A 12,183-nucleotide genomic window follows, 5' to 3' on the forward strand; every position below is an offset into this window, starting at 1 on the left:
GGGAAATTACCATCAATAGTGACAAACTGACTCCTAAATGTGCATTAATCACTCCCCCAGACCAAAATAATGTCATGGCCATACACAGATCTTTTTTTGGGGGGGATTGTATAATCAGGAGAAAATGAAAAGTAAAAAAGGGGATGGCAGTAATTATATTCCCTAGGATGTTAATTCCCCATCTTTTATCTTTGACCAAAATGCAACCTATCAGACCTTTTTTGTATAATGCTGAATGTAAAAAAATACATTCTCTATATGACAGTGTTGTGTGCATACAGCTCATGACTAAAGTATTATTTCATTATACAGTAATTAAAACTAAAAAATGATTGATGTGGTGTTAATTATCATCAATAGGGAATCCATTCCTAGATTGGCCTTTCTTATAGCAAACTTGAAACAAAATATGTTAAATTAATAACTACATTGTCTACTTTCAGCCACAAATAAAGCAATCATCACTCTAATACCAATTACATTTCTTTAATTTCATGAGTACAAATGAAGACCTTTAGTGAGTGGACAGTATCTATGGCAACTGGCTCAAGAACAATTAACTCAACAATACAATGATGTTTATGATAATAATGTTTCACAAAAACACCTAGCAAAAATGATTAAAAAAGAAATTGTCATACAAGGTAATCACAGTGTGTCATGACAAGTTTGAGAAAAGGATTATAGAAAGAGTTGTTTACCACAAAACTAGATGCCCATGCATTATACTGTATATAAAAGGACAGTTTGTTTTTCTTTTGTGGGGATTAACATCAAATAATAAAATCTGGGGAAGCTAAACACAGATACTGTGTTGTACCAGTAAAATAAACTAATCAAAATCTAACCAAGTAGCTGTAAATGCTAGAAGAAAACTGTTAATGATTTTCTCCCAGCACTAACACAAAATTCTCCCAACGAGTTGGGAACACTCAAAAACTTGTGCCTGGCACAGTTTGTACATTTCTTTTCAGAGATCACTTTTCAGAGGACCAGAATGGTTTCCTCAGTCAGAGTACTTCATGTTGCCACATTGATCATGTAGGACAGCCAGTCCTGTAAAAACAGCAACCACTTTGGCGTTAAAGGCGTCTGCTGGCTTCTGCCCTGGTCTGAAGACATGAAGACTCCTTTCTTACTTCAAACGTGGTCTTTGTCTTCACAGTTGCTGAGGAATTCCTTGATCCCTGTAACCTGTAAATTGCATAAAAGTAATAAAAATTATAATTCAAATGCACAACAAGAGTTATAACAGAATGTCATTACAATTTATTTAAGCTGTTGTTACCTTTACTGTATCAATGTTATCAAAACAGTCAATTGCTGCCACGTACAAAAATGGGTTTGATAACGTTACGTTGCGTTTGAAGTTACGCAATTTTTGATGGTTAAAATGCACCACTCGTTTTCTTAAGACACCTTCCAGGGCTTCTCACTGGAAAACTAGGAGTTATAAATGCGTTTAATGATTCTGTGATGCAGTGCAGCTTAACATGTTAAGAGGCACTGTGAAATTGAGTCAAAGACCAATAGGATGTGTGATATCACAGCCCCTGCAGGGCCTGGGGATATAAATGTATGGTGCATTGGTAAAAAATACTGTATTCAACTCTTCTGTAAATATATCTCTCCTAACTCAGGCCGAGCTTCAGTCCTGACTAAAACTTTAAATTTGTACAGTTGACTTCTAGAAATTAAAAACAATATACTATTCTTTGTTGCTGTTGTACTGTTTTTGTACCTTTAGAGGTTTTGAAATCAGCCAATTCGTCTTCTTTTTAGAGCCTCTCAGTTTGGAAGTGCCAGCTGCTGATAGCCGCAACACTGCCTACGCTGCCCAGGAGGAAACAAGGGCTGAGACAGGCGAGCTCCACAGTGGAGAGTTAGTTGCAGTCACTGTAGTTGTGTCCTATAGTTAATACCACTTCAATGTATAAACAAGTAATTTTAAATATAACTTTGTAACCTAAAAACCACAAAGGGCAAGTGTCAGAACCACAGTCATATTTTCATTGTTATGCCATACTCCAGGAAACTGTCAGACCTATAGCAACAAACTTCTGCTTTCCTCAAAGGAGACAATCTGACACTTCTTTCTGTTCCATTTCAAATCTAACATGCAGTAATCATTCTGTCTGGTGCTGCTGTTTGACTTTCACTGAAATCTGTGGTAAGCATTTTCTACTTTCTGAAAATTTTGCACTTGAAAATCTTCCATATTGATACTTCCACACAGCTCATGTTTCATATAATCCTCCACTACTGTACAGTATGTATGTTTTTAATTTGTACCATTTATGGAATGCCTATGGATACAGTTACTGACATTTCTTTTCCTGCTGCAAAATGCATTTCCACAAAAAAACCCAGAAAAATCAAACACCTATGACTTTTAAAAGTGATAATCACTTTTATGACGTCTACAACAAGCCTTCGTGGAGATAAAGTTTCATTTTACTTTTTTTAGAGTTTGGTGGTGTCATTACTAGTCTTGTGGTAACAAATGTCTTTGCAATGAAAACAAATATAATATGTAGCATGTGGAATGTGTGTAGGTAATAGATGAAAACTGTTAATCACAGTAGAAAAAGTAGATCAATGTAAAAGTTTATGAGAAAACTGGGGAAGATAATTAACTGCACACACAATTTCAAGGAAAAGTAAAAAAATCAGCAGTATAATAGAATGCAATACATATGCATTTAGTTGTATTCATTAATAAGTAGAATTTATTAAAGTATGTTCTGTTCTTTTTAGGGTTTTCAGAATAATACACTATTTACTGTAGGTAAACATACAATTAAATTTCAATTTAAATATATTAGCTGAACTAAAAATCAGTGTCACTATAACCTCTCTTACTCAGTTTATATCAGTGGAATGCATTCATATTCAATTATTTTATTTGTTGATTAACTCCTTTTTAGCACTTCGAAAAGAATTACACATTTCAATAAACTTATTTTCCTGTGGATCAGTGTTTATAGCAGAAATACAGTACAGGTACAGTATATATGGAAGTTAATTTTCTCCAGAATGGTAGTGTTTTTCCTTTTAAAAATAATATTGAGCCTAAAATATTAAACTTTTTTTATTTTAGAAAATTTAAAAAATAATCTATATTGCCAAGAAAAAGCTTGTGAAGTCCCTAGCTTGTGTCTTTTACTGTACTTTGATCCTAAACTATAATTAGATCTACATGAATGTCATATAAAAGTGATATTAGACATACTTTATAACACAAAAACATAAGGTTTATTTGTTTTATTTAACTGACAAAAGTTTTGAACAAACTTTAAATATCCACATGCATTTTACGTGAACATTAATATACAGTACAGTACCTAATGATACTTCCTTAAGCAACAATGATTTGAACTAAATATTTCCTGTAACTGTTTATCAGTCTCTTAACTCAATTTTTATGTATTTGGCTATATTATTGCTTACAGAACTGCTTTAGGTCTGTAACATTTGAGAGTTTCCTTCCATGAACAGCTTGCTTCAGGTCCTGCTGCAACATTAGAATGGGGTCTTCCAAAATACAAAATGTCTTCTTCTTCAGCCATTCTGTTGTAGATCTGTTTGTACCTTTAGGACCATTGTCTTGCTGCAATATTCACTTTTGGCTCATCTTCAGCTGACGAATGATCCAGAACTTGATGATACGATGCCAAAATCATTGCCGATGATGATAAACTGTCCAGATCCTGAGGCAGCATGTTATACTCCCACCACCATGCTTGACTGTCAGGAAGAAGTTCTACTTTTGGAAGGCAGTGTTTGGTTTTTGCTAAAAACAACATTTCTCACTGTGGTCGAAAAGTCAAACTTTTGAATTGTTTGTTCAAAGAACAATTCTTGTGTATCACACAGGTACTTTTTGGTGAATGTGAGATAGACAGCAATTTTCTTTGTAGAAATCAATGGTTTGTTCCTGGCTGTCCTCCAACATAAACTATTTTTATTCAGTCTTTTCCTGACGATTGAGACCTGAACACTCACATTAGCCACAGTGCGAGAGGCTTATAGAACCTTAGATGTTGCTCTGAATGTCTTTGACTTCCTGAATGTTTTTCTGGGTAGCTCTTGGAGAGATCTCGGCAAAATATATAAGTCTTAAATGTTTTCTATTGGGTAGGCAGTCTGAGGGTGGATACAGCCTTAAAAGTCCAGAAATGGTGTTTTAACACTCTCCAGACTGATAAACATGAACTATTTTTTTTCTGATGTCCTCTGAACTACCTTTTGATTGTGGCATTTGTGCTTCTGCTGAACTCTATGGTGAACCCCAAATCACAAAGTGTCTGACCATTATATAGGACAGGGCTAGTGGTTTCCCACTCGTTTTACCACCTGAATTAATTTACCATCTTAAACATGCTAACTAAACACGTGTACTGGTGTTTTAATTTATTTTTCAATTTTATACATGATTGCATCTTTAAAAAATTGGACTTGTAAACATAAACACTTGTAGTTTTATTAGAATACAGCTGTTAAGATTAAACAAGATTATCATGCTATGAAATTGTGATTCCAGTTATTACATTGGGAGATTAGAAAGTTTAGTTTTTCTCAGCACTATAAAAACAAAGCCTGATGCAAAATGTTAATGTTAATTGAGCTATAAATGCATATTACTGTAAGTAAAGAGATTTAAAATTGTAAGTACAGGCAGGGGTGGGGTTACTGGACATACCTACCTTCTGAAACTTGTTCCATTGATGACGTTGCATAAAAAAGAAATGTACATACATTAGGATCCGTGCAACAGAAATATAAGAGATTCATAAAGGGAATTTGTAGCAAAGGCCATGTATCCCAAGAAGTACAGAATGCTCATGACAATCATTAAAAAAGTACAATATGTAATTGTTTGTAGTTAGTATGGCGACATGTGATTAAAATTAACATATTTCTCAAATACAAAACTTATTCTGGAAAGCTAAATGTTTTTTCAAGATAAATCTGCTCTGCCTCATGTTTAAGAAGAGAAAGGCGTGCCTGAAGCCTCATTCAAGATACAGTAATACCTTCTTTTTCATGTTCTTACAACTTCACTTGTTGCTAAACTACCAAAAGAGCAAGATGCGTCCTCCTCTTGTCCTGATGCCCTTATGTTCTAAGCATCATTACTACAGTATTTGTTTGTGCAGCAGAATGATTAGCAAATGAAACACCACAGAAATACCACTAACATACAGTACCATAAAAGGGATAATGTGTGTCTATGCATGGTAAAACTAAGGAATAGTGAAACCGGATGGGGAGTGTGTATAACTTTGTGATATAAATAGCACAGTATGGGAAAAAGTGGGATAGTACTGTGGCACAAAACTAGGCGGAGAATCTAGAGAAAAGCTGAAGAGCTGCAGATAAGACCACGAAAACGGGAGGATGCAATCTGTGCATAATGTACAGAAATAATAGGAATACCTACCTCATGCAGTTCAATCCCGAAGTTACATAAAAAGTCTGATATATTCAATAAACAAATGTACACATAATTCATGTCAAGGTGCAGTCAAAATGAAATCTAAAGCACATTACTTTAAGTTTAAATGATACTGTACATATTGAAGTGGGAATCGTAAGGATGGCTAAATGATCAGAGAGAAAATTAAGCTGCACAAGCAAAAATATTTGCGAGAGTTCTAAATGTTTCATTGTGCGTCTTTACAGCAAAAAAATACTCCTACTATACTATCATTAATTAATTATCATTATTATTAACAATTATAATGATGATGATTATAATGATGATAATCTTCTTACACTTAATAAATGCTTTTTTGGACACTCCACTCAAACTACTGTACTGTAGTTACTGTACTACTGTACTGTAGGTCATTTTATATTGGCATATTTCACTTGTGAGACAGTGATCTGGATCACATGAGCTTTTGACATATTATTAAATTTCCAGGGCTTACACTTTTCATGGAAAAGTACATAAGAACAAAAATATCAAGAAGAATACCTTTAAGGTAACATCAATTAATGAACCTGATTTCAGGAAAAGAAAAGTTTACAATATGATGTAAAAGACTGAGCTTCACATTTATTATTTTAAAGAAATGAACAAAAAGAAATGGCTTCTCGACCATAAATTAAACCAGACTTCCTAATTACATATTTCTGCATGTTTATTATAGAAACATAAATATTTTTGTCTTTGATTGATTATTTGATAAACATTAAAGTATGATAATTTAAACAAAACTGAATCACACGTTAAAAGCTTTAAACTAAATCTTCTACAAGATAGAGTGTTGTAAAGCTGTTAAACTGTAGTTCTCTCTCTACAGTTCTCAAAACCTAGGTCTGTCCTTGAAGTTTTAGCTTTTTATTAGAATAATATTGTATTTTTACAAATTACTTCCAGTTTATGTACTTAATTTGTATTCCAGAATTAAAAGGAAGTACTTATCTAAAAAACTTAAGCTGTAGATGCATTTAAATTAAGGGTTTCATTCACAAAATGTTGATATGTGATAAGGTATAATTTTGCAAAAAGGTCATAAAGTGAATTGTGTTTGTGAAGTCTTTAAAATCTTATTCTGGCACTAGGAAAGGAAGAAATAGCACAATAAGGTATACAAGTTACAGTCAAGATCAAAAGAGAAGACATAACATGCATAATACAACCAGCAAGGACAGTTTCATTAATTTGCCATTTGGATACATCTCAGCTTTTTGTTGTAAGTCAGATTTTAAGAGCCAGATATCTGGCATAGGTTTGGTGTCAGTGTTTTAACATATGCCACAGATCTTTATAGCCAGAAGGGGTCTCTGTTACAAAACAGATACAAAATTTGAAACCTTTCAGAACCCTGCAAAAAAAAAGAGGAACCATTTTGGACTCAGTCTCAGGACTTCTAAGGACAGAGCTCCTAATGAAAAGATCATCATTTTAGATATGAATTTTAATATACTGTATATGGAAATACAGTCATACCTTTTTAAACTAGAGGTGTACATGCAACAACTTTGTTATTTCTGGTTACTGTAGCTGAAATATTGTCATACTTTAGCCGTTAAGAAGATGTTTTTAATTATTCTGTGTCATTGCTAAAAATGTCCCCTGGACATGCCTGATGATTTTTGCCTACAGTCTGTGAATGTATAAATGATAGTTTAGAGAAGAAGAAACCAACACCCAGAGGATGAAGGAAATTGTACAGTCGCATGCCTTCGGCCTCTTTCCATGTATCCACAGAGAAAAAAAATGATATAATACAAATAATTACAATTAAAGGAAACACAACTTTCCCATTTATGTATGAATAAACAAGAATACTACAAATTAAGATTTGTGTACGTTTTTCTGTGTTGCATTCTTTTTTCTGGTTACGCAGCATTAGCAATAAAAACTGAATATGGTTAGGCCAACTGTTTGAATTAAGAATACCACACTCAGCCGAATTCAGCCACTCCGAACCTGAAAAATTATTTTAAAAAGGACAAAGTTCAGAAGAACACAGGTGAGGAGACTGCCCTAGCCTATTTTGGATCAAATGGAAAAAAAACAAAATTTGAAGGCTCTCCAAACTTAGAAAGGTTAGGACTGTTAGGGAAAGGAAGCTAGAAAATCCTGGGCATCAGAAACAAAGCCCGCTCCAAACTGCACAGGAAAGAGCGAACTGAAACATGAAAAAGGTGTACTCACTCGCCAGAATGACCATGTCCATTCCCCAGAATATACTCATGATCCATCCCACCATGACAATGGCGGTAAGAATCTGAATGAAGGCCGCGGCAATGTTCAGCCAGAAAACACAGCATACGTGTCGGTCAGGCAAATCCGTCCGCGCCCCGCACAACACCGTGAATGCTGACACAAAGGTACCTGCGCAGAGAGACACAGAAATTACCAATTATTTCAGAAAATCATTTCATCTACAGCATCTGTAGCCTATACTGTAGTTGAAATCATCCACATTTAAAGGTCCTCAAGCTTCTTTTAACACACAAGGTAAGACAATAATATGAAAGGGCTGTGAAGTGATACCATAAAGTATATGAACATATTAATAATAATCATTTCTTTTATTTGTTGAGTGGTTTGCATCCAAACAGAACCCAAAGTGCTTTACTTGGAAGAGATATCTTGCTTCATCGGACACTGAAGTGCATCCTGGGTGACACATGACAGGCACAATGTGTCAGGAGACCACCGCACAGCAGGTTGACAAGGAAGAGAGTGACAACTTCATCAGTTGCATCACAGGGAAGGCATGAATGAATTACACAGACAATACCCTGACAGTAAATTAATTTCATGAATTGACTGTATCTTTAAATCCAAAGTCAGGTGTTTCTAGTTACATGTACATTCTATTTTTGATGGTGCAGCTAATTTGCACATTCACAATTTCGAACTGTTCTACTGAAATACTGTATGTAAATTAAATGTAATGTACCCACAGGGGTATGTGGTGGTGAGCGTTAATGCTTCAGAGTTCCTGGCTTCAGTTCAGTACAAGGGCATTCTTCCTGTTTTCGTATGTTTTTTTTCCACGCACTCCAGCTTCCTACTGCCTTCCCAAGATATATTGGCTGTGTAATTTCACGTCTTTAAATGATCTCTGTGTTTGTCTTTTGGAACACAACCCTTTCACCCTCTAGGACTTCTGGGACTACTCCAGGGTACCTCATTGCTTACCAAGAATGAGCATCTTTCTGATAATGGCTGGATATGGTAGGTGTAATTCAGAGATCCAACTTTAGAATAAAACAACATTACAATGGAAAACACAAATATGAACGTCATACTTTTGTCATAATATGGGGGCAATCAACATTATTTCTTATCGAATGCATTCAGTAAATTACTGGCTGTAACAATAGCAGAATATTAATCATGATAACTGCAGCCTGCCAACTTGTCACCTTCATTTTTTCATGTTTTAAGTGGTCTTTTATTGTCTTAAGTTCCTGTATTCTTCTCTCAGGGTTGTACACACTCAGCTTTTCACTAATCAGGCACTGGAGTATTGTATCAGATTCTTAGTCTTTCTTTCACGAGTCAATATTCACTAGCACCATCACTATCTTCATTAATCACTAACACAACCACTCAAATACTGTAGCTCTGCTCTTTTTTCAACCCTACTCTGTGTCTCTGTAAGTGTACGCTCTACACCAGGGGTCATCACCCTTTCAGAAGGGTTCAAGGCACATTTCTTGTTGCTGGATCTGCCTTGGCCCCTTTCAGAACAGCAACAAGAAAGTCACTGTTTTCACCACTGTAGTCATCACATTTTTAAGCACAAAATTTGAAATTTTGGCACAAAGATTTCCCAGATCAATAATAAAGTAAAAAATTACTTTTCTCTTCCATGACTCTGCTTTATCATCCTTTTATGTTTTTTCTGGACTGTTGATAAACAATCATTAACCCAGACACTTTACGATTGCTTTGATCACCGACTCTGGACCCTCCTCCATCTCAGCCAAACATCTTTTTGCTTTGAAGCTGGAAATGTTGGCAATAACATAACATAACATCACTTTATTAGCCCTGTACAATTTCTTGCATTAGGAATTCATCTTTTCACATACCCCAGCTTGCTCTCCATGAGACACAGACACACAGACAGGGAGAGAGAAGCTTGGGGTCAGAGTGCAGGGTCAGTCATTGTACAGAACCTCTGGAGAAGTTGGGGTTAAGGGCCTTGCTCAGGGGCCCAACAAAGTAGGATTCCTCTGCCGGCTGCAGGATTTGAACCGGCAACCTTCCAGCCACAGGCACAGAGCTACCACTCCACCCGGTGTATAGCCAGGTGTTACCCATTGTATCTACTGTAGATTCTTAAAGACACTTCTCTGTTCACCTATTGCTGTAACAATATCAAAGCTACAAAATATCAAGAAATGTGTTAAAAAAACTAGAAGACTTAATGAGTGGAAGCTTTTATTGTAGCAGGAAATACAGAAAGAACATTAAAAACATTTTGCAAAGTTTGTTAAGCTATTTCTGAAAAAAGGTAGTCTGTTGTTAGGAACTACTGACTTGAATCAAGGTGTAGTGTATTTCACACCTGCCATTGTTGCAGGGAGAACATCTTATGTCATGTACAAGGAGTATATGTTGAATAGCCAAAACATATCTGGAATGATTTCAGCAGCTGGTTTCAAAATCCAAAAAGGAAAGAGGTTGATGCAAAAGATATTAAAGTAATTCGACTGTCACCTTTGCCAAAACATGAAGTTATATTAAGAAGTTATAGCATACATGTTATTTCTCACTCTTTGCAGAATGTTATTTAATACTTTCTTGATTTGTTGTAAAGGTGAATTCTTAATTTGACTGGAATTTCTAAACAAACCTGGGTTTTGTGTCAAGACTTTTGTTTATTGCCTTTGCAATTATACTATAAAAGTTGAAAATGGAAAAAAAAATACTATATACTATATACGTAGACTGATCACATAGCCTCTTTTAATTTTAAACTTTTTAATTACAATTTTATAAAGCCCAATGCCTGCTACTGACTGTAGCTTTGATTATCTGTGTAGTATCTGTCTAGCAAATTCTGAAGCATGATTTGAACAACACAGCAAGTGTGAACATTATTATATAGTAGTTGTTACAATTAGAAGACTACAACTGGCAACAGAGAACCCCTGGATTTCAGCAAATGTTTAAACTGGGAACTATACATACAGTACTGTATAGATGTTATGAGCCAACCTCTTGCATTTTTTGCCTAAAGTTCTCTCTTAGTCAGATATACCCCACATCTTTAAATTGGCCCTTTATATACAGTATACTCCAAGGCTTACGATAAATTATTTTTTCCAGATCATTTGGTTTCAATTGATGCCTGTGGGTGTTTGAAAGCTATTTCAATTTAGAAAGACCAAAGGCTGCACATTGATTACAAATATTTTAGGAAAAATTTTCTAACATTCCTTCTATAATAAAAGGCAATCATCACACACACAATAAAGGCAGGAAAACCCCCCACAAATACTAAACACCAAAGAAAATGTGGAATGATACAAGAAAATAAATCAGTGTCACCACAGAATGTGTCCTACCACCATACTACCATGCATGACAGAGATGCACTACAGAGGGCTGTGGAAATGGCAGAGAGCATCATAGGTTGGAATTTACCATCAATTGGTGAGATCCACACCAACCGCTGCTGCAATAAAGCCCTGATACATCATTCAGGATCCCAACCATCCTGAACACAAACTGTTCTCCCCCCTGCCCTCTGGCAAGCGGCAAGGGCCTCAGACTCAATACACATCTGAACTCTGCAGTTTTTACATAGTCTACCCTTTTTTTTCCTCAGTCTCACTACTACATATTTATTTTTCCACAATATATTTATTGTTCCTGTTGCCTACATTGTGTAGTAGTACCCACCTGAACTACATTGTGTAGTGTTGTCTGTTGTACTGTGTATGTCCAGGGAGATAAGCGCAATTAAGAATTCCAAAGTAGGTGTACATATGCCAATAAACTACTCTACTACGCTACTCTACCTTAAGAATTTGGAGCACTTTGAAAGCTGTATTGCTTTGACATAATGTCATGATTAACAACCATAGAGCACATTTGCAAAACTAAGTTCTGTTGATGTCTTTTAATCAGCTCATATTTTATCAACTGACTTAGCGGTTAGTTGATAAAATACGTGGGAGTTATCCCAGTTAACTTATTAGCTGCTGAGGTCAACTGGTGTCACCATGGGCAAGTAAGCCTCATCAAGGTGTGATGACTGCTGAAGAGCAAAGCCAGGGCACGTATTAGAAATATCTTTAACTCTGACAGTTTCAAAGGTGATGTTGAGACCAGGGGAGCCTCAGAATAAGATACAAATCCTGGAACCAAAATTAAAGGTTATTGCGATCTTATGAAAAAGACTGTAAAACAAACACATTACAACAACAAAATCTGGTTGTGTTTTGAATACATATTCCTCTTTAAAATGTGGCAAGGTGTTCTTACGAAGCCATCAGTTTACAGAACTGTTTATAAAACTCGTGGTAGAATAAGTCACTTCTGGTGACGTTACAATGGAAAACAGGTGGTTTGTAACCCTAACCGCCACTGACTGACAGCAGTGCCAACTTCACTAGAGACCACAACATCCAAGGACTGAAAGCTTGTGAATGTTTGGTATACTTGGTGAGAAGCTTGCCTCAACCCGCTTGGTTAAT

General features: G+C 35.6%; 1 protein-coding gene across 2 annotated transcripts in view; it reads right to left on the bottom strand.

Annotated features, from left to right (window-relative positions):
* Nucleotides 1-470: 470 nt before the first annotated feature.
* stum (stum, mechanosensory transduction mediator homolog) overlaps nucleotides 471-12,183 on the bottom strand; it is a 38,674-nt gene continuing 26,961 nt past the window's right edge. The window contains exons 2-4 of one of the 2 annotated variants that reach the window (XM_006626088.3): nucleotides 7,673-7,852; nucleotides 4,707-4,715; nucleotides 471-1,194 (exon numbers count right to left, since the gene is read on the bottom strand). In XM_006626088.3, the coding sequence (XP_006626151.1) occupies nucleotides 1,160-1,194; nucleotides 4,707-4,715; nucleotides 7,673-7,852 (224 nt within the window). In that variant the 3' untranslated portion in view covers nucleotides 471-1,159. The remainder of the gene's footprint in view (nucleotides 1,195-4,706; nucleotides 4,716-7,672; nucleotides 7,853-12,183) is intronic. The other variant, XM_015352204.2, reaches the window with a different exon arrangement.

This window comes from Lepisosteus oculatus, chromosome 2, assembly GCF_040954835.1.
Source record: "Lepisosteus oculatus isolate fLepOcu1 chromosome 2, fLepOcu1.hap2, whole genome shotgun sequence".
Taxonomy (NCBI): Eukaryota; Metazoa; Chordata; class Actinopteri; order Semionotiformes; family Lepisosteidae; genus Lepisosteus; species Lepisosteus oculatus.